The sequence below is a fragment of the Pleurodeles waltl genome, chromosome 1_2 (genome assembly GCF_031143425.1).
Source record: "Pleurodeles waltl isolate 20211129_DDA chromosome 1_2, aPleWal1.hap1.20221129, whole genome shotgun sequence".
NCBI lineage: Eukaryota > Metazoa > Chordata > Amphibia > Caudata > Salamandridae > Pleurodeles > Pleurodeles waltl.
The window spans coordinates 681,929,781-681,957,431 of NC_090437.1; the positions used below are offsets into that span (position 1 = coordinate 681,929,781).

At 47.6% G+C, this 27,651-nt stretch overlaps 1 protein-coding gene across 2 annotated transcripts in view; it reads right to left on the minus strand.

Annotated features, from left to right (window-relative positions):
- The window catches only part of NR3C2 (nuclear receptor subfamily 3 group C member 2), a 799,955-nt gene that overhangs the window by 185,224 nt on the left and 587,080 nt on the right, over positions 1-27,651 (minus strand). For both annotated transcript variants that reach the window (XM_069242633.1, XM_069242632.1), the window contains exon 4: positions 21,445-21,561. In XM_069242633.1, the coding sequence (XP_069098734.1) occupies positions 21,445-21,561 (117 nt within the window). The remainder of the gene's footprint in view (positions 1-21,444; positions 21,562-27,651) is intronic.

Here is a 27,651-nt window from a genome sequence, read left to right on the forward strand (position 1 = left end):
CCCAGCAGTGTTCTCTCCGTTTTGCTCAGGTATCGTGTGTGGGACTCGCCCATGCATTTTGGGCCCAGTGGTCCACAGACATTGAATGGTGCATTACCTGCACTACTAATCGTGAGGTATATTTTGTTGATTGTGTATATATATATCTGTATATATTTGGTTACTGTATTTTGATATATTACAATGGTTGCACTCATTTCCTTTTGTCTTTGCATTCTTCCGGGGGATTTGGGGGTTGTTACTGTAATGTTTGGATATGCATTGGTGTGTGTGTTGTAGTGGGTGAGGGTCGGGGTGGGGGTGGGGGTGTTGCGTGTGTGTGTCCCTGACTTTTGCCTCCCCCCTCCCCTATGTCGTAGGTGCAGTACTCACCATTGTCTTCGGCGCTGGCGTTGCTGATGATCTTACAGGAGCAGGAAGACTATTGCAGGGAGTATTTGGAGTTCCGGCTCCATGGTGTTGTCGTTCCTCGTGGAGTGTGTAGAGGTGAGCGTTTTCCCATTGAAATGGCTGTTTCCGCCGTGTTTTTATCCACAGTGAATCCGCCCCGGAAAAGGTGGCGGATTGGTAGGTTGTGATACTGTGGGTGGTACTTTGTCTCCCACCTGTCTGTTGGCGGTGACCGCTGCGCTGTTTGTCTGTACCGCCGTGGCGGTCGGAGTGTTAAAGTGGCTGTCTTTGTTGGCGGTTTCCGCCACGGTCATAATTCCCTTTATTTTTCCGCCGGCCTGTTTGCGGTCTTACCGCCGCTTTAACACCGTCCGCCAGGGTTGTAATGACCACCTGTGTCTCTACATTTTGCATAACATCCTGTAACACACTCACTTCTCCCACCCTGTGCACTAGTCAGTAGGGGTAGGAGTAGTGTACTTCTGCTACAAGAGAGCAATCTTACAGGATGTCAGTTCATATTCAGTGTACTGAGAGTATTGTCCCAGAAAAACATGTACAATCCATGTTTACCCGTTGACAACTGTGGTGCTAATGCATCATACAGTTTGCAGCCCTTGCTGTTGTTGGGTGCCAATTCAGTATCCTCTCACTTTTGGATTTTGCATGGATATCAATGGTCCAGCCTTATTCTTATTCTCTGTGCTGAAGGAAGAAATAAGAGTGGTCTATGAGCCCATGATAGTCCAGCAACAACAGTCCTACCTCAGCTCTCTATATACTCATAGATCTCTTATGTGGCTGGCTTGGGTTATGCCTATGGAATTATAGATCATTCAACTAAGATCAGTAACTAACCTCAGGCTGTTTGAGTTGTCCTTACTTTGCCTCAGGTCCTGATGGTGTGACTCTGGGCTCAGCCCCCCATCTGGATCTATGATGTAGGCAGTCACAAGACGTACCCTCTCCTGATGCTGCTGGTATCACTGGTGAGTGAAATCCACCTGATCTGTGCACCACAAGTGCTGTCTTCTATGGGACTCACCTTGAGCCCAAGGCAGCACCTGCCACCATTGCATGCTTGAGTATGGATGCCCTTCCACACCACAACACACTGGGCACCCACACATCACAATGTTGGTGATGCAGTGCTGCCACTTGCCTGGCTTTCACTGTCCTCTTTGGGCAGTTGTGTTCGGCCAGCCACACAACAGCAGAGATCTCCAGAGGTCGCAGGGCCTGGCCCCAATCTAAGTAAGAAACCTAACTTAACGGACAAGTTGGCAGTGGCTGCCATTTTGTTCTTACACATAGCCATCCTTGTCAGCCTCAGTCTACCGAAAGGTTAGTCAATACTGGCTGCAGCAGTTCCATAAAGACTCTGTCCAACTCAGCTGCCTGCCACTGCATAGCCAGGTTTGTCCATCGATTAGGAATCTTGTTGGCACAAAGCATTATGTCTGATACATGGCAGCTGTCATCCAATGCATGGCAGCTGTCACAGGAGCAAGAGCAGGACCATCTCACACCATCAGCCCTTGGCCATGCCCCCAACACATACTAGAATTTAATGGGCGTAAACTAATAGAACGCAAGTTATCTGTCTTTAGTAATGATATTCCCAGTGAATACTGTACATAATTGCAGATTTTTTCAATGCACCAGGCTTCCAACTAGTACAGTAAATATTTCATGCAGTAGCTTGCACATGCCAGCATGGGGCACTATCGGTCTCCACTGTGGTTGGGACCTTAAGATCAATAGCAAGTCCACTCTGCTGAATCTGAAGGAGGGGGGTTGGTGAGGAATCTGTGGTCAGATAGAGAATCTACTGGAAGGTGCATTACGGAAGGTAATTAACTTGGCTTTCAGATAAATACTTCTAATTGCAGATTTTTTACTTTTGAATCAATACAAAAGCTGTACCCACACAAAAGTGGCAGGTCTGAGGAGTGGATTTCACCCAAAAAAACCTGAGTAAAAAAGCAGGCAACATATCCCTCAACGAATGCTGTGCAGATGTGAGAATTGAGGCATAAGTGCCTTTTGACGATATGGACATAAGCCATATGGCAGCCTGGCAGATATCCGACAAATGAAAGCCTCTAGACAAAGTTGTGTTTGCATAGTGTACGATACCCTATTTCGTGCTGTTGGTTGCATTCTCACATGGCAGGTGTGCTATCCATTAGAACTATAAACAACATGGCCCTGATGGAAGGCAGGAACACTGTGAGGGCCAGACGAATGGCACACAGCTCCAGGAGTTGTGTGTGGTGTTTCAGGTCCATCTATGACCGGAGGCCTACGATTTCTTGCTTGTCAGATGCTCCGCTAGTCCATACGCATTCATTATCACAAATAGATCGGGATGGAGCAAGAAAAATGGTATGCCACATGTCACACTGGCATCCCTCATCCACCACTGAAGGTCTTGGGCTGCCTCATCCGAGATGCTATATTCTCCAAGAGGCACACCAAGTGCTGAGCCCACTGAAGGTGAAAGTTATGCTGCAGAGCCCGCATGTGCCACTGTGCATGGGCTGCCAACAGGATACATGACTGGAGACCCAAAAGCCTCAGAACTTCCAGGCCAAAATCAAGGCATGAGCCTGAAGAACAAGTTACTTACCTTCGGTAACGCTTTTTCTGGTGGATACAATAGCTACCTGTGGATTCCTCACCTTATGCCGTTCTGCCCGGTTGAGGGTGCCGGGTCGGCGTCAATGATGTCTCCTTGAGGTATGGCATCCCCATCTAGATCCATGGCACCGTTGCCATCTCCGCGTCAGCCGACGCCGATGCTCTCCCCTAGCCAGCCGGCTCCATTACCTGTGTGCCAGCTGACTCTGAAGAAGGTGCCGTTGGAGTCCGTGTCGGCGCCGGGTCCGAGTGATGCTCGGATCTATACATCTTCTTCTGTGCCTGGTCGGGATTCAGAAGCGGTGGCTTCGGCGTCGGTGGATCCGATGTCGATGCAGAGGTTAGAATCCCACTTGAGATCTTGGAGAAAGGCCTTGCGTCTTCTTGAAGAAGAAGAATACCGGCAATTGGAAGAGGGTGAGCTTATGGAGACTTCAGAGGAATTCCAAGGATTGGGGTCAGCCAGTGGGAACGAACCAGGAGCAGACTTTGTGGAGCAAGTCGCTTGAACCACTAAACTCTCCGGGGTTGGATGACGTGAGAGGAGCCCAGGATCCCCGGGTGCCCCCCTATGCCTCCTTGCCACCACTCTATTAACAGCTGGAGATGAAACTGGTTTCCCCCACAAGTCCATAATAGGCTCCAACAATGCCTTGTTGAAGGGCAGCAAAGAATCAGCTGAGGATGTAGAGGGATGCAGCACCTCAGTTAGCAGATTTGTCTTCACCTCTGCTGCAGATAAAGGCAGGTCTAAATAGTCTGCTGCCTTTCTAATTACCGAGGGGAATGACGCTGCTTCCTTCGTAAACCCCGGAGATGAAATGTCCCATTCCGGGGAAGTATCCAGCCCACTGGCTGACTCCAATCCTTGGAATTCCTCCAAAGGCTCCATAAGCTCACCCTCTTCCAATTGCCGGTATTCTTCTTCTTTAAGAAGACGCAAGGCCTTTCTCCGAGATCTCAAGTGGGATTCTAACCTCGGCGTCGACATCGAATCCACCGACGCCGAAGCCACTGCTTCCGAATCCTGGCCAGGCACAGAAGAAGATGTATGGATCCGAGCATCACTGGGACCCGGCGCCGACACGGACTCCAATGGCGCCTTCTTCGGAGTCGGCTGGCACGCAGGTAATGGAGCTGGCTGGCCAGGGGAGAGCATCGGCGTCGGGTGACGCGGAGATGGCAACGGCACCACGGATCTAGATGGGGACGCCATACCTCGAGGAGACATCAACTAGGACACCTCTAGCCAAAGCCGAAGTGGCAGACAGCCCTGGTGGAATGGGCCGTAATGCCCTCAGGGGGAACCCTCTGTGCCAGTTAATAACAAATCTTTATGCAAAGAATGACCCACCTAGAAAGGGTTCTCTTGTGGACAGCCTTGCCCCTCATCTTGCCCACATATCCAACGAAGAGTTGATCATCAAATCGGAAGTCTCTTGTCCTCTCAATGTATAAATTCAGAGTCCATTTTGGATCCAAGCGATGAAGTCTTTCCTCCTCCTTTGATGGATGAGGAGGAGGGTAAAAGGATGGGAGTGTTATAGACTTGCCCATATGAAAGGGAGTGACTAATTTAGGAAGAAAAGCTGCCCTGGTTCTAAGCGCCACCTTATCAGCATAAAAGGTTGTAAAAGGAGGTTTCACACTAAGAGCCTGAAGCTCATTCACATGCCTACCAGACGTGATAGCCGTTAATAAAACTGTTTTTGAAACTAAAAGCCTCAACGGGCAAGAATGCATAGGCTCAAACGGTGAACCCATTAAGAAAGTCAGAACCAAATTTAAATCCCACTGAGGCATGACAAGCAGAGTGGGAGGAAACTTGTTAGTCAAACCTTTCAGGAATCTAATAACTATAGGGGACTTAAATAAGGAAGGATGATCAGGAAGGCACAGAAAGGCCGACAGCGCTGATAAATAACCCTTCACAGTCGCAACTGCACACCCCTTCTGTGCCAAGGAAAGGGCAAAAAGCAAAAGATCAGACAGATGGGCCTTTAAGGAATCAATTTGCTTCTCTCCACACCAAACAACAAATTTTGCCCATCTGTTAGCATAGACAGTCTTGGTGGAGTGTCGCCTGGCCAATAAAATAACATCCACCACTTCTGGAGGGAGAGAAAAAGAACTCAGATTGCCCCGTTCAATCTCCAGGCATGTAGGTGCAGGCTCTGGAGGTGGGGGTGTAGAACATGCCCCTGCGACTGCGAGAGGATGTCTGCTCTGTGAGGGAGACGGAGCGGAGGGCACAGTGAGAGTTGGAGAAGGTCTGTGTATGACACCCTTCTTGGCCATTCTGGGGCTATGAAAATGACTTGAGCCCGATCCTGGTGAATCTTCCTCGTAACCCGAGGAACCAAGGGTATGTGAAGAACCAGATCTGGATGGAGACGCCACTCGTGATCGGCCGAGAAATGCTGACTGAGACTGTCCGCATGTACGTTGAGAACTCCGGCCAGATGGTTTGCTGCTATGCAAATCCGATGGTCCTGTGCCCAGGACCAGAGCCGCAGAGCCTCTCTGCAGAGAAGGTACGACCCTACTCCTCCCTGTTCGTTGATATACTACATCGCAATAGTGTTGTCCGTCAAGACTTGAACTGACTGACCGCGAAGGGACAGGAGGAAGGCCTTGAGTGCCAGACGTATTGCCCATAATTCTAATAGATTGATGTGAAACACCTGTTCCACTGGAGACCAATGACCTTTGATCTCCAGGTCCCCCAGATGAGCTCCCCACCCTAGAGTGGAAGTATCCGTTATGACCGTGGCCACCGGAGGTGGTAGAAAAAACGGCCTTCCTTGGGAAACGTTGCCGTCCACAGCCCACCATTGCAGATCCACTGCAGCGTCTCTGGAGATTGTTATCGACTCCTCGCAATCTCTTTTGTGTTGAAAACACTGCTTGCAGAGGCACCACTGGAGAGCCCTCATGTGCCAACGTGTATGAGTGACCAACAGAATGCAAGAAGTGAACAGACCGAGCAGAAGGAGGACCTTGAGGACTGGAATAGACACTCCATTCTGTAACATTGGAATCAACGCCTGAATGCCCTGAATTCTCTGAGGTGGAGGGTAGGCTCGATTCAATGTTGTGTCCAGTGCTGCATCTATGAACAGGAGGCACTGAGAGGGCTCCAGGTGAGACTTGGGCGTGTTTACCGTAAAGCCCAGTGTTAGAAATGGGTTTTTTGGTTGGCAGTCAGGTTACCCCCTGTCCAAGCAAAAGCCCTCACTCTAGTCAGGGTAAGTCACACACTATCCAAGATTATCCTGTGCCCACCCTCTGGTAGCTTGGCACGAGCAGTCAGGCTTAACTTAGAAGGCAATGTGTAAAGTATTTGTGCAATAAATCATACAATACCACCATATAGCACCACAAAAATACACCACACAGTGTTTAGAAAAATATATAATATTTATCAGGATAATTGTAGGTCAAAAAGAATAAAGTTGCAATGGAAAATTGTAGAAATATCACAGGGAAGTGATATAAAGTGTCTTAAGTCTTTAGAATGCAATACAGTGTCTTTCAAGCACAAAGTACCTGGTTTCTGGTGGAAAATCTCCTCAGAGGGCCACGGGTGGAGAGATGCGTGGAAAAAGAGTGGGTGCGTCGATTTCTCCTCAGCACACAAAGACTTGCGTCGTTCTTCTTCCACGCGGGGAAGTCGGGCGTCGTTTTCCGGCGCGCAGACAGTCTCTTTTCGTGGATCGCGGGGATTACCAGATGTCCCGGGTCTGTGCGTGGATTCTCCTGCTTGTTTTCCGGCTGTGCGTCGTTCTGCGGGGCTGCGCGTCGATGTTTCGATCTCACGGTAGGCGTCGCGTCGATTTCTCCTTGGAAGTCGGGCGGCGTTGTCCTTGCGAGGCCGTGCGTCGGAAATTTGGTCTCACAGCAGGCGTCGCGTCGATTTCTCCTTGGAAGTCGGGCGGCGTTGTCCTTGCGAGGCCGTGCGTCAAAGTTTCGCGCTCACGGTAGGCGTCGCGTCGATTTCTCCTGGAAAGTCGAGCGGCTTTGTCCTTGCGAGGTTGTGCGTCGAAGTCTCGATCGTCCCGAGGGCGTCGCGTCGATCAGCGTCGGTGTGCGGCGTTTTTCTCGCCGCGAAACAAGCTGTGCGTCGAAATTTTCGGCGCGCGGAGCGTCCAAGTGAAAGGAAGAAGTCTTTTTGGTCCTGAGACTTCAAGGAACAGGAGGCAAGCTCTATCCAAGCCCTTGGAGAGCACTTTCACAGCCAGACAAGAGTTCAGCAAGGCAGCAGGGCAACAGCAAGACAGCAGTCCTTTGTAGAAAGCAGACAGGTGAGTCCTTTGAGCAGCCAGGCAGTTCTTCTTGGCAGGATGTAGTTTCTGGTTCCGGTTTCTTCTCCAGCAAGTGTCTGATGAGGTAGGGCAGAGGCCCTGTTTTATACCCAAATGTGCCTTTGAAGTGGGGGAGACTTCAAAGAGTGGCTAAGAAGTGCACCAGGTCCCCTTTCAGTTCAATCCTGTCTGCCAGGGTCCCAGTAGGGGGTGTGGCAGTCCTTTGTGTGAGGGCAGGCCCTCCACCCTCCCAGCCCAGGAAGACCCATTCAAAATGCAGATGTATGCAAGTGAGGCTGAGTACCCTGTGTTTGGGGTGTGTCTGAGTGAATGCACAAGGAGCTGTCAACTAAACCTAGCCAGACGTGGATTGTAAGGCACAGAAGGATTTAAGTGCAAAGAAATGCTCACTTTCTAAAAGTGGCATTTCTAGAATAGTAATATTAAATCCGACTTCACCAGTCAGTAGGATTTTGTATTACCATTCTGGCCATACTAAATATGACCTCCCTGCTCCTTTCAGATCAGCAGCTGCCACTTCAACAGTGTATGAGGGCAGCCCCAATGTTAGCCTATGAAGGGAGCAGGTCTCCCAGCAGTGCAAAAACGAATTTAGGAGTTTTACACTACCAGGACATATAACTACACAGGTACATGTCCTGTCTTTTACCTACACAGCACCCTGCTCTAGGGGATACCCAGGGCACACATTAAGGGTGACTTATATGCAGAAAAAGGGGAGTTCTAGGCTTGGCAAGTACTTTTAAATGCCAAGTCAAGGTGGCAGTGAAACTGCACACACAGGCCTAGCAATGGTAGGCCTGAGACAAGGAAAAGGGGCTACTTAAGTGGGTGGCACAATCCGTGCTGCAGGTCCACTAGTAGCATTTAATCTATATGCCCTAGGCACCTGGAGTGCACATGACTGGGGACTTATAAGTAGATTAAATAGTTCAATCAGGTATGATCCAAAGTTACCATGTTTACAGAGAGAGAGCATATACACTTTATCACTGGTTAGCAGTGGTAAAGTGCGCAGAGTCTAAAAACCAGCAAAAACAGTATCCAAAAAGAGGAGGGAGGCAGGCAAAAAGTTAGGGGTGACTACCCTAAGGCTGTCAGGTCTAACATGTGTCCCCCCCAGCTGAAAGTGGGGAGAGCTACCCGACCTCCTGGGAGCTCTCATCGCTAAGGCGGAAGTACCTGGAGAGACCATCAGCATTGGCGTGGTCAACCCCTGGGCGATGTTCCACCGTAAAGTCCATCCCCTGTAGGGAAATGGACCACCTCAGAAGTTTTGGATTCTCACCCCTCATCTGCATGAGCCATCTGAGGGGCCTGTGGTCTGTCTGAACTAGGAAGTGAGTCCCAAACAGGTAGGGCCTCAGCTTCTTCAGTGCCCAGACCACAGCAAAAGCTTCTCTTTCAATAGCACTCCACCTCTGTTCCCGTGGTAATAGCCTTCTGCTAATAAAGACTACCGGTTGATCTTGGCCCTCCTCATTTAGCTGTACTAGGACTGCCCCTATGCCATGCTCTGAAGCGTCTGTCTGCACGATAAATTCCTGGTAGTAGTCAGGGGCCTTGAGCACGGGGGCCGTGCACATGGCTTCCTTCAGGGCGTCAAAGGCTTTCTGACAAGCCTCTGTCCAATTCACCAACCTAGGTTGCTTCTTGGACGTGAGTTCTGTCAAGGGGGACACAATGGTACCATAGCCCTTGACAAACCTGCGGTAGTATCCGGTGAGGCCTAAAAAGGCTCTCACCTCAGTCTGGGTTCGAGGTGGTTGCCAGGCCTTGATAGTTTCGATCTTGGCCTGGAGTGGCTGCACCTTGCCACCACCTACTAGGTGTCCCAAGTACACCACGGAACCCTGCCCAATCTGGCACTTACTAGCCTTGATGGTCAGGCCTGCCTGTTGCAGGGCCTGAAGCACCTCCTTGAGGTGGAGCAGGTGTTCCTCCCAGCTGGAACTGTAGACAGCTATGTCATCCAGGTAGGCTGCACAGAAGGCATCCTTGCCAGCCAGGACCCCGTTAACCAACCGTTGGAAGGTAGCGGGGGCATTTTTCAATCCAAACGGCATCACCCGGAACTGGTAATGGCCGTCAGGGGTGGAAAAGGCGGACCTTTCCTTAGCCCCCTCAGTCAGGGCGATCTGCCAGTACCCTGAAGTAAGATCAAACGTACTCAGGAACTTGGCAGCGCCTAGCCTGTCCACGAGCTCATCAGCTCGGGGGATGGGGTGAGCATCAGTCCGTGTGACTGAGTTGAGACCCCGGTAGTCCACGCAGAACCGGAGTTCTGGCTTCGCGCCTGGGGCAGTAGCCTTGGGGACCAACACCACTGGGCTGGCCCAGGGACTACTGGACTTCTCAATAACCCCTAGCGTCAACATCTTGGAGACCTCCTCCTTGATGCTGGCCTTCACCTTATCTGACAACCTGTAAATTTTGTTCTTCACAGGGAGACTGTCACCGGTGTCAATATCATGAACACAGAGGTGGGTCAGTCCAGGAGTAAGGGAGAAGAGGGGGGAGAACTGCTCCAACAGCTCATAGCAGTCTCCTTTCTGGTTTAGAGTCAGGGAGTCAGACAGAATGACCCCGCTTACGGACCCATCACCTTCTTGGGCAGAGAGGAGGTCAGGGAGAGGTTCACTCTCCTCTTCCATTCCTTCATCTGTGACCAGAAGCATGTTGATCTCCGACCTCTCAAAATGAGCTTTTAGTCGGTTCACGTGGAGCACCCTTAGGGGGTTCCTAGGGGTTTGGAGGTCCACTAGGTAAGTGGCCTCCCCTTTCCGCTCCTTTATTTCAAATGGGCCAGACCAGCGGTCCTGGAGAGCTCTGGGCTCTACTGGCTCCATTACCCACACTTTGTCTCCAGGTTGAAACTCTACCAGAGTGGCCTTCTGGTCATACCATTGTTTCATCACCTCTTGACTGGCCTCCAGGTTACTTTGGGCCTCTTTCCAGAAGCGGGTCATCTGATTGCGGAGGGCCAACATGTAGCTGACCACGTCCTGAGGGGGTGTCTTTGGAGCGTTCTCCAATCCCTCCTTGACAATGCTTAAGGGTCCCCTGACGGGGTACCCATAGAGAAGCTCAAAGGGACTGAACCCTACCCCCCTCTGGGGGACCTCTCTGTAAGCAAAGAGAAGGCATGGTAAGAGGACGTCCCATTTACGCCTCATGGCCTCAGGGAGGCCACCAATCATGCCTTTCAGGGTCTTGTTGAATCTCTCCACAAGCCCATTAGACTGGGGGTGATAGGGTGTGGTGAACTTGTAGGTTACACCACACGCATCCCACAGATGCTTCATGTACGCGGACATGAAGTTAGTGCCTCTGTCAGACACTATCTCCTTGGGGAATCCCACACGGGTAAATATCCCCATCAGGGTTCTGGCTACCACCGATGCAGTTACGGTCCTCAGAGGGATTGCCTCTGGGTACCGGGTGGCATGGTCCACCAAAACCAGGATAAACCTGTTGCCTAAGGCAGTTTTGGGGTCCAAGGGGCCAACAATGTCGACGCCCACCCTTTCAAAGGGGGTGCCAACGACAGGAAGTGGAATCAGGGGGGTTTTAACCCTCTTTCCTGCTTTACCACTAGCCTGGCAGGTAGGACAAGCCCTGCAGAATTTGTCTGAGTGTGTCCTCATTTTGGGCCAGTGAAAGTGGGTGACAAGCCTGTTGAAGGTCTTGTCTTGTCCCAAATGTCCTGCCAGGGGAATGTCGTGAGCCAGACCCAGTAGGAAGGCTCGGTAACATTGGGGGACCACCAGCACACGTGCTGCCCCAAAGACCGGAACCCTAGGCTCACTGTAGAGGAGATCATTCTCCCAATATAGGTGGTGATTGCCAGAGGCGTCACCTGCTGCCTGGTTTAAGGCTTGTTTCCTCAACCCTTCTAGAGTGGGACACTCTTTCTGCGCCTTGCAGAATTCCTCCCTGGTGGGTCCACCCTCAACTTGCCAGCCAGCAAGCTCAGGTAAGTCACCTAGGGTGGCAATGTCTTCCCCAGTTGGCTCGGGGGTCTCCTCCTCAGGAGCCCCGTCAGCCACTGTGGGAACTTCTGGGGCCGGTTTCCCGCGCCCCTTGTCCCTCCTCTTGGCAGCTCCCTGGGCCATCGTTCCAGGCTCCAGATGCCCTTGACTTCCCTCTCGGTCAGCCATGGACCGGGTGGTCATGCAGACCCACTCAGGTAACCCTAACATCTCCAGGTGAGATCTGAGCTCTACTTCTTTCCAAGCAGTATGCTCTAGATCATTGCCTAACAGACAATCTACAGGCATGGCAGGACTCACAGCTACTTTCAGAGTACCAGAGACCCCCCCCCACTCAAAGGGAACCCGAGCCACCGGTAGGTGACTCTCGCGATTGTCAGCGACTATGACCTGGTGGAATGTATTAGGGATTATCTGCTCTGTGGACACCAGCTGACTCTTGATAGTAGTCATACTGGCTCCTGTGTCATGCAGAGCCTCCACCTTCTGCCCATCAATGAGGACCCACTGCCGGTACTTGGAAGTATTTTTAGGCATGTGGACCTTGGACATCATTTCTCCTTCTCCCAGGGACACTAGGGAAATCTCTACCTGCTCCCCAAAGCTAGTTGGGTCCATCTCCCCCCCGAGTGCTACACTAGAAAACCCAGGTGCCTGTCCGGTAGTGGACGGTGCCCTCTTGGGGCACTGTGGATCGCCTTTGTAGTGACCATATTGGTAACACTCCATGCATTTGGGGCTAGATTTTCCTGACCTGTCAAATGTCCCTGGCTTCTTCCCAAATTTGGAAAAGGAAGGGTTGCCACCCCCTCCCTGGGAATTCTTTTGGGGGCCTTTAGAGAGTTCCTTATCTGTAAGTTTATCTCCCCCCTCTTTCTTCTGTTGGGAACCCTGACCACCTTTGTGGGAGTCCCCCCCAGGTACCTTTTTGGACACTCTGGTGCTAACCCAGAGGTCCGCCTCCTCAGCAAGCTTCCTGGGATCAGTCAGCTTACTATCCACTAGGTGCTGGCGCAAATCGGTATAAGTAACATTAAGCATATGCTCTCTCAGGATCAAGTCATATAACCCTTTATAATCTGCTACTTTGTTGCCCCGCACCCATCCATTCAGTGCCTTACTAGAGAAATCAAAGAAATCTACCCATGTTTGTGTGGTTTGTTTGGTGCTGTCCCTGAACCTCTGACGGTATCCCTCAGGGGTCAGCCCAAACTTGGCAAGTAAAGTGGCTTTCTGGAGTGGGTATGTGTTTTGATCCGGTGGATCCAATGTGAGAAGTGTGTCCCTCCCCAATGGCGGCACATAACCCCACATAGCTACCCCCCATTGCCCTTCAGGAACCTCATGAGCCCTTAGTGCAACTTCATAAGCAGCTAACCATTTATCTATGTCATCTCCCACCACAAAACTGGGCACCACATTTTTGGGTATACGAACCTTCTTTTCTCCAGCAGGTCCTGTCTGTATGCTGCCACCATTATTGCTGGATTCAGACTGTCTTGCCTTGATCTCCAGCTCCTTGAGACTCAGTTCATGAGCCAACAATAGTTTCTTTTCAGCCAACGCTCTTTCAGCTTCCACTTGTTTGGCTGCTCTTTCAGCTTCTGCTTGTTTGGCTGCCCTTTCAGCTTCTGCTTGAATCTGTTTGGCTGTTCTTTCAGCTTCAATCTGTTTGGCTGCTCTTTCAGCCTCAGCTTGTTTGGCTTCTCTTTCTGCCCTCCTCTCCTCCTGTTGTGCCTCAATTTTCAGTTTTGCCATTTGCAATTGGAACTCCCTTTCCTCTCTCCTTTCCTCTGCGGTCAGGCTTTGCATGGAGACACTGCTCCCTGGTCTGGAAGGGTGCACAATTGCAGTGGTAACACCATCCATAGATAGTGAAAATCCTTCTGAGGGGCCATTTTCTGGCTCCTCTTCCTCATCATCCTCTAAATGGGCTTCTGCCCAGGCCCTCAGCGCCACTTGAAAGTCCTCCTTTCTGGAGGCCCCTTGGGTGGGTACCCTTAATGCCCTGCAGAATCCTCTTAGTTGTTTGACCGTGTATGTATCCAACTGGACTAGGTCAAAGTCCCCTGTCTGAGACCCAGTCAGAGACATGTTGAGTGAGGATTTAGTTTTTGAAAATTGTCAGGAAAAAACGGATTTTCAAAAAGAGATAAAAACCAAGTTGACCTTCAACTGTGGGTAGGTAGTGAAATACTTAGCTACTGTATGTCACTGCACAAATACAAGTCCTATCCTCACCGCTGATCACCAATGTTAGAAATGGGGTTTTTGGTTGGCAGTCAGGTTACCCCCTGTCCAAGCAAAAGCCCTCACTCTAGTCAGGGTAAGTCACACACTATCCAAGATTATCCTGTGCCCACCCTCTGGTAGCTTGGCACGAGCAGTCAGGCTTAACTTAGAAGGCAATGTGTAAAGTATTTGTGCAATAAATCATACAATACCACCATATAGCACCACAAAAATACACCACACAGTGTTTAGAAAAATATATAATATTTATCAGGATAATTGTAGGTCAAAAAGAATAAAGTTGCAATGGAAAATTGTAGAAATATCACAGGGAAGTGATATAAAGTGTCTTAAGTCTTTAGAATGCAATACAGTGTCTTTCAAGCACAAAGTACCTGGTTTCTGGTGGAAAATCTCCTCAGAGGGCCACGGGTGGAGAGATGCGTGGAAAAAGGGTGGGTGCGTCGATTTCTCCTCAGCACACAAAGACTTGCGTCGTTCTTTTTCCACGCGGGGAAGTCGGGCGTCGTTTTCCGGCGCGCAGACAGTCTCTTTTCGTGGATCGCGGGGATTACCAGATGTCCCGGGTCTGTGCGTGGATTCTCCTGCTTGTTTTCCGGCTGTGCGTCGTTCTGCGGGGCTGCGCGTCGAAGTTTCGATCTCACGGTAGGCGTCGCGTCGATTTCTCCTTGGAAGTCGGGCGGCGTTGTCCTTGCGAGGCCGTGCGTCGGAAATTTGGTCTCACGGCAGGCGTCGCGTCGATTTCTCCTTGGAAGTCGGGCGGCGTTGTCCTTGCGAGGCCGTGCGTCAAAGTTTCGCGCTCACGGTAGGCGTCGCGTCGATTTCTCCTGGAAAGTCGAGCGGCTTTGTCCTTGCGAGGTTGTGCGTCGAAGTCTCGATCGTCCCGAGGGCTTCGCGTCGATCAGCGTCGGTGTGCGGCGTTTTTCTCGCCGCGAAACAAGCTGTGCGTCGAAATTTTCGGCGTGCGGAGCGTCCAAGTGAAAGGAAGAAGTCTTTTTGGTCCTGAGACTTCAAGGAACAGGAGGCAAGCTCTATCCAAGCCCTTGGAGAGCACTTTCACAGCCAGACAAGAGTTCAGCAAGGCAGCAGGGCAACAGCAAGACAGCAGTCCTTTGTAGAAAGCAGACAGGTGAGTCCTTTGAGCAGCCAGGCAGTTCTTCTTGGCAGGATGTAGTTTCTGGTTCCGGTTTCTTCTCCAGCAAGTGTCTGATGAGGTAGGGCAGAGGCCCTGTTTTATACCCAAATGTGCCTTTGAAGTGGGGGAGACTTCAAAGAGTGGCTAAGAAGTGCACCAGGTCCCCTTTCAGTTCAATCCTGTCTGCCAGGGTCCCAGTAGGGGGTGTGGCAGTCCTTTGTGTGAGGGCAGGCCCTCCACCCTCCCAGCCCAGGAAGACCCATTCAAAATGCAGATGTATGCAAGTGAGGCTGAGTACCCTGTGTTTGGGGTGTGTCTGAGTGAATGCACAAGGAGCTGTCAACTAAACCTAGCCAGACGTGGATTGTAAGGCACAGAAGGATTTAAGTGCAAAGAAATGCTCACTTTCTAAAAGTGGCATTTCTAGAATAGTAATATTAAATCCGACTTCACCAGTCAGTAGGATTTTGTATTACCATTCTGGCCATACTAAATATGACCTCCCTGCTCCTTTCAGATCAGCAGCTGCCACTTCAACAGTGTATGAGGGCAGCCCCAATGTTAGCCTATGAAGGGAGCAGGTCTCCCAGCAGTGCAAAAACGAATTTAGGAGTTTTACACTACCAGGACATATAACTACACAGGTACATGTCCTGTCTTTTACCTACACAGCACCCTGCTCTAGGGGATACCCAGGGCACACATTAAGGGTGACTTATATGCAGAAAAAGGGGAGTTCTAGGCTTGGCAAGTACTTTTAAATGCCAAGTCGAGGTGGCAGTGAAACTGCACACACAGGCCTAGCAATGGTAGGCCTGAGACAAGGAAAAGGGGCTACTTAAGTGGGTGGCACAATCCGTGCTGCAGGTCCACTAGTAGCATTTAATCTATATGCCCTAGGCACCTGGAGTGCACATGACTGGGGACTTATAAGTAGATTAAATAGTTCAATCAGGTATGATCCAAAGTTACCATGTTTACAGAGAGAGAGCATATACACTTTATCACTGGTTAGCAGTGGTAAAGTGTGCAGAGTCTAAAAACCAGCAAAAACAGTATCCAAAAAGAGGAGGGAGGCAGGCAAAAAGTTAGGGGTGACTACCCTAAGGCTGTCAGGTCTAACACCCAGGTTAAACAACAACTGAGTTGTCACTTGCAAGTGATGCAGCACAAGCTCTGGGGACCTGGCTTTGATCAGTCAATCATCCAGGTAAGGGAATACAGATACTCCCTTCATTCCGAGGTCCGCTGCAACTACCGCCATCACCGTCGTGAAGACTCGAGGTGCGGAAGTAAGACCAAAAGGAAGGTCAGCAAACTGGTAGTGTTGTAACCCTACCACAAACTGGAAATACTTCCTGTGCAACCTCAGAATGGGGATATGAAAATAAGCATCCTGCAAGTCAACAGACACCATCCAGTCTTCCTTGTTGAATGCCAGAAGCACCTGTGCTAGGGTCAGCATTTTGAATGTCTCCTGTTTGAGGAACCAATTCAAAATCCTCAGGTCCAGGATAGGCCTCAATCGACCATACTTCTTGGGAATCAGGAAATACCTCGAATAGCATCACTGACCCTTTTACTGCTCTGGAACTAACTCCACTGCACCCTTTAACAAAAGGACTTGCACCTCCTCCTGAAGTAACAGGAGATGATCTTCTGTGCCAAACGAATGATGGGGAGGGGTTGGATGGGGAAACTCTTGAAAAGGAAGGGCATAACCTTTCCCCACAATATTCAGCACCCAGGAGTCTGATGTGATTAACTCCCACTCATGGAGAAGTATGATGCAAGATGGAGAGAAAACTAGGGCTGCTCTTCTTGATGGGTTCCCCCGAAGGAAGAAGATGAGACGGGAGGCTGCTGAGTGGCTCCTCGTGTTCTAACCCTCCCTCACCCTCTACAAGACCTATGGAGAGGGTTAGCAGGCTGCTGCATGCTGGACTGTGACCTCCCACGAAAAGAGGACCCATGGCCAAAACCCCTGAACCTCCGAATAGATCTAAGGGGTGGGGACGCTGAAGCCTGGAGTCCTAAGGACATTGCAGTAGCCCTCCTGTCTTTAAAATGCTCCACAGCTGAGTCGGCCTTGGATCCAAACAACTTCTCACCATCAAACGGAAGGTCCAACAAAGTTGTCTAAACATCCATGGAAAGGCCAGAAGACCTAAGCCACGCACGTCTCCCAGTCGTCACGGTAGTGCCCATTGTCCTGGCAACTGAATCTGCCATATCCAAACCAGACTGGATAACCTGCTTGGCTGCCGCTTGAGTGTCCAAAAGGAGTTCATCAAACTGCACCTGCACATCCTGAGGCAAGCTTGACACCACAGCTCTTGTCGTGTCCATCAGGGCATGAATATACCTCCCAGCACACAGGTAGCATTGACAGACTTCAAGGCCATACTGTACAAGGAGAAACCCTTCTTTGCTGTTTGCTCCATTCGCTTAGACTCTCTATCTGATGGAGTGGCAGGGAACAAACCAGGTGCAGACCGGGCAGAACAAGAGGCTTGCACTACCAAGCTCTCAGGTGTTGGATGCTGAGACAAAAACTGTGGATCCCCTAGAGCAACTCTGTTCCTCCTAGCCACAGTCCTGGAAACCGCTGGAGTCGTGAAAGGTTTCCTCAATATTTCGAGAATGGGCTCAGTAAGGGCATCATTAAAAGGGAGTAGGGGCTCTGAAGACGTAGAGGAAGGATGTAACACCTCAGTCAGAATGTTCGTCTTCACCTCCAATGCTGGTAAAGGAAGGTCCAAGAACTCAGCAGCCTTTCTTATCATGCTGTGGTGATGCTGCCTCCTCTGTGAGCTCACCAGGGGTTGAAAGATCCCACTCAGGGGATGTATCTGGGCCACTTGCAGAGTCCAGGCCCTGAAATTCAACCACAGGCTCAGGAATCTCCTCTTCCTCCAACAGCTGTTGCTGATACTCCTGCTCCTCCAAGAGCATCAAGGCCATCCGTCTCGACCTCAGTCTGGCCTCCAACTGTGGCGTCGATAGAGAATTCTCTGGCGTCGATGACGCTGGCTTCAAAGCAGATGGACACTCCAGCGGAGGAGAGGGTGGAGAGACACTGTGCCCCGATCGGGACCCATCCGGCGCCAGCAATCGCTCCATCTGTGCAGTCAGCAACATCATCTGGGGTGACCAAATCATCGGTGCTGAACCAGCACCTTCACATGGAAAAGAAGGGTACAAACGGGGCCTGTTTGTACGGCGCTGGCGAATCCAGCGTGAAAGCTAATGGACCCGTGGGACCAGCCGGTGCACCAGCAGGGGCCATAGCCCTGTTGAAAATGCTAAACATATCATTAAGGAATGCTGCTGGATCCGCTCCCGGACTCCGGAAGGCAGATAACCTCTGCTCATCCTGAGGCGCTTGAACCGAATCCGAAGCTTGTACCCCCGACTCCTGACCATGAGTTGACACAGGAGAAAAGTGAACCAGAGGATTTGCCGGGAACACGAAGATCTCTATCAACAACGGCACCGGAGAAGCCTGTGGACTCTGAGGCTGAGGAGTGACCATTGGACTGACTTCCCACGCCATACGGTGCCGCCTCGAAGGGGACCGAGACCGATCCCTGGAAGAACGACGTTGAGATTCGTGCCAGCGCCGCTTCTTATGCGACCTCGAGGACTTATGTGATGAAGAGTCTCTCGCCTTAGATCTTCGATGACCCTAATGCTCCTTCTAAGCTTTTGCCAAGAAGAGCTTAGCCTCTCTCTCCCCTTCGAGGCCTTCGGGTTAATCCGCTGGCAGGACACACACCCCTCCACGTCGTGGTCAGAGCTTAGGCACAACAAACAGTCCTTATGAGGATCTGTAACTGACATGCGACCCCCGCACTCATGACAAGGCTTAAAGCCTGATTTTTTTGGTGGAGACATTGTAACTCGACAACAACTTCTTCAAAACAGTAACTGTTCGAGAGCCAGGAAAAAAACTTTAGCGTCGAAGGTGCGGAAAAAAGGGAACTGACGTCAGCACGCCCGCTAGGAGTTTTTATTGCCACGATGATGTCAGACGGAGTCGTGTGCAGAGCTGTGTAATTATGACGTCCTCGTCGATGAGGAGAACTGGGAAGAAAATTACCGGCGAATGCTGGCACATTAGGAGAATTCATAAGGTAAGGAATCCACAGGTAGTTGTATCCACCAGAAAGGATATTTTAACTGGAAAACTAATACAATTAAAAATGTACACAGGTACTTAGATGTGCATCTGCTAATCTGATGAAGATGTGCACATGCATTTTACCTTTTTGATTCTTCATGAGGAAAATGTGTTTCCAGAAAAGCCAGCACCATTGGATTGTATTTTGGAGAGGACACCTTTCATAAAGCTATTGTTTTATAGGGGAACAGATTTATTTGCATTTGCCCAATCTATTAAATCACTTAGAAGCAATCAACCAAATACTTTACTTTAAGACTCAATACTGAGAAGTGAACTTGAGCTGTTTTTCTGTGAACCCCTTTTAAATATCAAGACTACTCTAATGTCTCTCCAGTTATCCAGTATTATATTTGCCATCAGCACCATTCCCAGGGCCTGCGGGATTTGAGGGATTCAATGCATGGATCATATTAATGAGTCTTACAAATACAGTCAATTGATCAGGGTACATAACTGTCTGCAAGGGTAAAAGGTGCTTATCATTTTTTAAAATAAAACTGTTATTTACAGGAAGTATTATCCATATGATCTCTCTCTTTTGATCTATCTCCTCTTCTAAGTGAAAGCGATCATAACTACCTGCCTAGCAAATCTTACATTTTCCATAAACTAGAGGTTAATCTTGTATTCCTTGCATTTCATAATGTAGCCCAAATAATTTCCTGTCACTCTTTTTATTTCAGTTACACATACTTTTTAAAAATGTATGCTTAAAGAAACTTGCAGATTGCATCAACACTGACACTAACCGTAGCAAGGAAATCTTTGCCATCATCAAATATTTCACTGTGACTCCTGCCAGCACACCACCCCTTCACAAGACCTCTGCAACAAGCTCTTTGAATTATCCTGTAACAAAATCACCTCCACATGCACCAAACTTCGATCCTTAAACAGACCGCAGCGTCATTGCAATTTAACTTCCCATCACAGCCGAAGAAAAACCTTGAGCTCATGGCCTGTCGTCAACACTGTTGAAAATAGTGCTAGCATGAAGACCATCCACTCGGTGGCCCCATTTGACCTTACCCCAACACATCTTCATCAAAGGATTCCTACCAATCAGCAAAGCACTGAAACCCACCCTAAACAACCCCATCCACTCAGCCACATTCTCGGACACTTGGAAACAGGCTCCTGCTCAAGAAAGCATCCACTGACCCAGACACTCTTTTCAACTACAAACCTATGTCCCTCCTAACATACCTGGTTAAGGTCTTACAGAACTTAATCAACTGATGCCTCAATGACCATCTCAATAACCACAAGCTTCTTTATGCCACACGGTTTGAATTCCGTAGAGGAACAGCACTCATCAACACCATAGATCACATCTGTATAATCTGTGACGGAGAAGACATAGCAGCCCTCATTCTTCTGCACGGCTCTGCAGCATCTGAGATGGTCTCACACCCCATCTTCATCAGGCACCTGCACAAGATTAGCATCCAAGGACCCGGTCTCTACTGAATCTGCTTCTTCTTAATAGATAGAACACAAGCTGTCAGCCTGACAATTTAATCCTCGGAAGCCCGCAAACTCATCTATGGAGCATTTCAAGGTTCATCACTCAGCCCCACCCTCTTCAACACATACATGATCCCTCTGGCCAATGTCATCTGCGCATACATCAACATCTTCTCCTAAGCCAATGGCGCACCGCTCATACTCGCCCTGTCGGACAAGACCCCCAACACAAGAAACAAGTTTGCAGCCTGTGTGACTGAAGTCGCTAAGTGGATGAAAGCCAACTTTCTCAAGCTCAACACCGACAAGACAGAAGTAGTGATCTTCGGCAAGAACAACTCACAATGAGGCTCCAAATGGTGGCCGGACGAACTTGGACCCGCACACAGCACCCACGCCAGGTACCTCAGAATAATCATTGATAACAAACTAGAGATGACACTCAAGTCAACACCATCACTGCATCCTGCTTCCACACCCTAAAAAAGGAAACTGAGGAAGCTCTTCAAATGGCTCCTAAGCAACACTAGAAAAAATTTCACTCATAGACTAGTCACTAGCAAGTTGGACTACAGGAACACCCTTTCCACCAGGATCACCAAGCAGCTCACTAGAAGTCTACAAACCATCCAGAACTCTGCAGCCAGACTCGTCCTCCTCTCTTGAATTTTGCAAGTGGAAGATCTGGCTTTTTAAATGACCATCCTACCACAGGCAGGGCTAGGCACACACACCTGCTCAGCACCAGGATACCCTTGTAAGTGATAGTGCACTTTACAAATAAATTACCATTCATTTTGAGTTAAAATGTTTACCAACAGCTGTAACAGGGTCCATTATTTTTTTCTTGGAAAGGAATTCATGTACCTATGATGTGTGTGTGTAAAGTCAGTGCCCTGAAACCCATGGATTTTACATTAAACATAACATCAATCATACATATTTTTACATATGAGTCAAATCAGGTGAAAATTTGCCCTTTACAATTCTGTAACTCACAGCAGCAGCACAGATTAGACTGCCAAAACTTTAAAGACTTCAGAAGATTCTTACCTCCTAAATTCATTCCAGCTTGTAGACATTTCTGTAATCTGCATGCTGGGCAGTTCTTTCTACGAATCTTGTCAATAATGCAGTCATTCCTTCCTGCACACAGGTAGTTGTGTTGCCCTAAATTAGTAAAAGAGATATTTTATAGTTGGTTACAAATAAATTTCTTACAAACACAACACTCTAGTTACTTTAAATATTTTTGTATATAAAAACAACTGCATAGTAGTTTGATTAACAACAAATAATGGTATGGCGTGAATGAGAAAGTTATAAATTCCTATTAGAAATAAATGTATAAAGTATTTATATCTGTTAAAACACACTTTACTTGCACCTATGGGCCCTTTATCAGCGGAAACGTTAACCACGGAGACTGCTGAAAGTCCTCATGTCCCTATCCATGCACGCATCAATACAATTCAAAGGCACATTTCCGAGTTAAGCGCCTATAGCATATAAAACTGTATTAGGAAGCAGATTTCTAAAACAATAAGTCAACAAGCCACAACTTTGTCAACCTAAGTACATACCAGTAAATACAGGCGCTTGACTAGTGTTTCTCCGAAGAGAGTACAATTTATGTAACTTGTCTTGGGAGCTCTTGTAGTTATAGACAATACACAGTGGGTAAAAGTATTGCATTAGTATTGGAGGGTGAACATAATCTGGGTGGAACACAGGGAGTTTTACTCCACAGAATTCTGTGGAGTTACATAAAAACTCAGTGAGATTCCGTGGAGTTACGCCCATCGCTTTATCAAACATTTCTATTCTGTTTCTGTTTCCTAGCTTGCAGATCTTGATTACCGCTTAGTGAGTTAGTTTTGTAACTTGCAAGGTCAGAGCGAGAAACGTGAGCAGGAATGTTGAGAAAGTAAATACTGAATTCATTATGTCATACTGCATAAGGGATAAATTGAGTCAAAAACCTGCAGCCTTTCCGCATTGGTAGGCTGCCGCTGTACACAGAAAACACGTCGAAGTGAAGCAGCTTACCCAAGCAACACCAAAGAGAGTGTGAGGCTTACCAGAACCTAATGCAGCGGGAGAGGATGAAAGAAAAACATGGATAGGCACCTCAAGTGAAAGCCCCTGAAGAAGGTTCAACACACACATACTGCCGACCTCGGTGGCCACTATATCCAAAGTCTCAGGGGACGCGCTAAGGGTAGGAACTTAACGGCAATTTCACTGTCATGAAAACAAAGCAAATATGGCCACTTCCTGAACACGGGCACATCTTCTAAAGATCGGGACGTGCCCAGAAAGAACACCATTCCCAGCCAGTCACAAAAAGGATTACAAAACAAGCTCAGTAAAACACAAATACCAGAGGAAAAAGGACCAGTGAAAAACACAACGCACGGGGTTTGGAAATCAGCTAAGGGTGTTGTATACATTTGCAATATAAATTATGGCAATCCTTTTTCAGAACCTTTCACACACTGACGTTTCTACAATACCTGCAAAATTGGAATGGGACAAAAGCGGGTGAGCTGAATGCATGCTTCTTTTCCTAACTTGTAACCATACTGAGGGATTTTTCATGCATGTCTAAAAAGTGCACATGTACGTTATAATTAGATTTTACCACGTACGTTAAAACTGAAGTTAACACATGTCAGAACTGAGTAAAAGTCACATGCCTGTTATTTTCAATGCTTCACATCTCTAGCAGGGCAGTTCTGATTAAAACAAAAAAAATAATTGCGCATAGAATACAATAATCAGCAGTGAGGGGATTCCTGAGAATCACAGCAATTTGAATTTTGAGTCTCTTACTGTACCAGTCGCCCCCAAAGGAAGCCCAGGAGCACAATCAGCAGAGCCACCCACCAGGGCACAGAGGGTCCTGTCTGCTTTACTTGGGTAACCTTCTCTGCCCCCACAGGCTCCCACTCCGCACTGCCATAGTCTGAAAACAGGCACCCTCTATCAGCATCTGAAGGTCCTCTACCTGTCCAGCGCATCCATCCTGAGCAGATTTGGTAAAACCCTTTTGTGATGACGTTATTTTTTATTAATGACAGGTCGTGACTCTGTTTTTTTAACACTCTTCCTCAACAGTAATGCTTTCGCTTCTGTTTCAGGGAGTACCTCACCATGCACTGCAGCACCCCAGTCCTCTGCACCTCCTCCTGCTGCTGGCCACCCAGACAGCACTGAAGTGGACGGGAATTAACTACTGCTGATGCTGCGTGATTAATTCTGCAGGCAGAGCGGCAGAACTTATTGGGTTTGCCCTGTCGAAATTTACCTGGGGTAAATAGCAGGAATAACATAAATTACAAAATTTACCAGAATTTAATGAGCCACTCACAATGAGGGCCATAGTGTACAGGAAGGGCATTCTCCAAAGGGAAAATATTTCTCAAAGCAGGAAAAAATGTGTTAAACACGCACATGCGCATTTCCACAATAGGTACACTAGCGGATTTTCCATCATAGACAAACGTGCTGATCCAGGAGAGCACCTAAAAGTCTCCAGTTTGTACAAATTTCCATGGTATACTCATTGGGGTTTTGTGAATGCCAGAAAAGGCATACATCCACACAAATCAAGGGTGCAAGTCAATAGGAACTATATGTATGCATTTGTTTGTCAGTCTGGCCTTTTCCAGTTTGCTCGAATATCTATAATATACTCACTGGGGTTAAGTGAATGCCAGAAAATGTATACATCCACAAAAATATAGGATGCAAGTCAACCGGACATTTATGTATGCATTTGTTTGTTAGTCGGGCCTTTAACACTTTCACACTCTACTTTTTGTTTTAATTCAGGTTTTCTTTTCTCATCGTCACATACTCCTAAAATTTTCCATAGAATTTTTTTTAAGAGTGGCATGCCTTTCACTTTCTAGAATGTAAAACTTCCCTTTTTGAATATCATTTTTCAAGCAAATTCATTCCCGCACTGGGGGGTGTTATCATCTGCAATATGCCAAAATCGTCAATTGTTATATAAAACTTAGCAACATTTCATTAAATTGGTTTATTTGTACACTACTGGGTATCCTGAATGATGTGGGTGAGCCCAGTGGGGACTGAACACAGGTGGGCCATGGAACAATAGTAGCCAAGAGAGATATAGCCCGGAAATGGACCTCCTCCGCACCCAATTGGTGGAGGCACGGACGAATGGTTTGGTGTGGCAAGCTAGAAGAAACAATTTATGAGGAAAGAGGCTGCCACTACAAACATAATAAAGTTTGGAAGACATTGTGGGGCTATCACAGGTTAGAAAGGAGCCGAGGTGTTACCCGAAGTATTTGGGAAGACAATGTGGTGAACTGGATTTGAGAGTATATCATCGTGGGGGTCAGTTTGTAAGTAAATCAATGATAAGTAGAGCAACTGTTTTGTTTGTAAGTTGTAAAATCGCAATAAAGTGTTTCTACATAAAAAAAGATTAATTGGTTTATTTCAACATGATTGTGAGGTCTCATTCTATGCAGCACAAATGTGTTGCATAAAACAATACTCAGAGGCATACTGATACTAGTACAAGAATTAGGACAACCCCGGCCTGGAATGAGAAAGAAAATATATATTTCAAGCAAAAAAGGCATAAATAACAGGTTCAATATCACCGTTCCTTTGAAAACATAATTAACAGCACAGGTGTATGAATCTTTTATCCACTCGAGACACATGCCAGTTGAAATGGTGTCAGCCATTGCCTTACTTTATTAAATCGATTGAAAACGCATTTGTATTATATTTATTAACAATATTTCATAGGCGTTTCGATACATTCCGTAAACTTGGTCATAGGCAGGACCGGCCCAAGTGTTTGCTAGGAATGTGAAACAACTAAGCAACTAGGGTTATATACAGGTAGGTAGGTAGACCTTTGCCCTTGCACCAAATCACCCTTTCCAAATTCATATTGTTCCTTAATTGGGTTAAGAAGGGTAACCTTCCATATTTTCTTGAGAATAAAGGAGGTATTTTGATCATGAAGGCTTCAAGGTCGAACTGGGACAGAAAATAGGCATGGGCAGCACATTAAAAATGTCCACCATTCGTGAACCACATAGCTAAATAAGTGACCCAGATTCTGCAAATCACGGCATACTTGAGCTTGTAAAGACACACTGTGTATGTATTTCGCAGGGTATGGGAGAGTGCATTCATTTTTGTTTGCTGCAGGCAATGTTTGTGGTACTATCAGGGAAATTAACAGTAATAGACGGCCCACCAGATCATAAAACAGGCCCTTTAATAGTCAAAATATTGTCCCACATGCTGAACTGCAAGCCCACCCTTTTGGGCACTGAGGTTGCAGGATATGCCAGTCCGGCCATGGAGGGCGGGCTAGTTGGGCTACCCGTATCAGCGCTAAAGCAACGCATTTCAGAAGGAAACAGCATCTGAACTCCTAAATTACCATGTTTCTTGAACCCGGGATCAATAACAGTTAAATGTGGTTGCCCACCTTGATGATTACACGTTTATTAAGGGGGTTACACTCATCTGACACAATCACACATATCTCAGTATCTCGTTTTACTAGCACAATTTAAAAATAGGGAGGAACAATAGGTATAAATATTCTTCTTTCAGAACAGTCTTAACCTTCACTACCTCATGAGGGTGCTGCATTTAAAGATCTTCCGTGTGTACACGAAATACAGGCTGGAAGTAGGTCAAGAGAAAAGCTGCAATATAAACTGCACTGAAAGTATCAGAAGTATCAGAAAGCAATTTACTTCATACAAGGATTTTTTAAATTAAATATCTTCGTTACGTTTTAGCGTATGACACAATAAGTTAAAGAAACATTTCCCCCATATTAAAAAACAAAGTATGTCTTATTACTTGCTCGGAAACAGTCATAATAATGGATTTTGTACAATCGAGCTGGTTTCCGAGGATTCGTTTGATTACAAATGCGTCCTGTGCCCATGTTTTATGCTACTTTTGTTGACTAATGGCTTCACCACCTCTCACATTGCCAGAGAGCATTAAAAATCAGTAAACTCCAGACAACAAAGAGCGGTGTCTTTGGGAGAAAAAGGTAACATAGATGAAGAGCAAGCTAAGCGACCTTAGATTAAAAGTCTTTGATGATATACATTGTATCCTGGATAAAGGCAACTCATGTCTATTGGTATATCTAAACCTCTCAACTGCTTCTGATATCCATTGATCACCAAGTGGGGTATAGACATGCTAAAACACAGAATGGGACTGGGAGACCAAATCCTAAAAAACTGTTTTCTTCTTTTGGCTCTGAACGTGAACAAGAAGTGAAAATCAACATGCACACTTTCAAAATCCCCCGCATTATCTTTGGTGTCCCACTGGGAGCTAGCTATACATACCTGTTGCAAATGGCATTCTCTGCAGGGTCACCCCTCAAACCTTTTGCCTTCCTCCCTTCCACATTTTTGCTGAATTCATTTTTGAATGGCCTTAGGACTCTGGGCACTTTATCACTGCTAACCAGTGCTAAAGTGCATGTGCTCACTCCCCTAAAACATAGTAACTTTGCTGTATCCACAAATGGCATATTTAATTTACTTGTCCGCCCCTCATAAAGTGCACTACATGTGCACATGACCTGTAAATTAAATGCTATTAGAGGGCCTGCTACAGGTAAGAGTGCCAACAAGGGATATATTATTCACAAAATATTATGTATTTCATGTGAATATTTAGTGATGCATATGATTGGCATCTGAATTTTATTCAAACCATATTGTTATAAATCATTATAGAGAAACAAATTGAGACTGTAGGTCTCTTGATAAAAGCATCTGTATTTGGAACAAAAAGTAACATTGTTAGACCTGGTATCCTCAGCGTGGTTTGCCCCTGTCGTTTTGCCTCCGCCTCCGCCTCTTGTATTTTTGACTGTGTGCTGGATTTTGTTTTTTGCTGGTTTTGGTACTCTGGGCACTTTGTCACTGCTGATCAGTGCTAAAGTGCAAGTGCGCCCTGTGTAAACTGTGATATGATGGTTATCCATGACTGGCACATTTACTAGTAAGTCCCTAGTGTACTGCACAATGTGTGCCAAGGGCCTGTAACTAAAATGCTACTAGTGGGTCTGCAGCACTGATTAAGCCACCCACATGAGCAGCCATGTAAACATGCCTCAGACCTGCCGCTGCAGTGTCTGTGTGTGCAGTTTTAAACTGCTATGTCGACCTGGCGAGTGAACCAGCTTCTTAGGCCCAAACCTTCCCTTTTAGTACA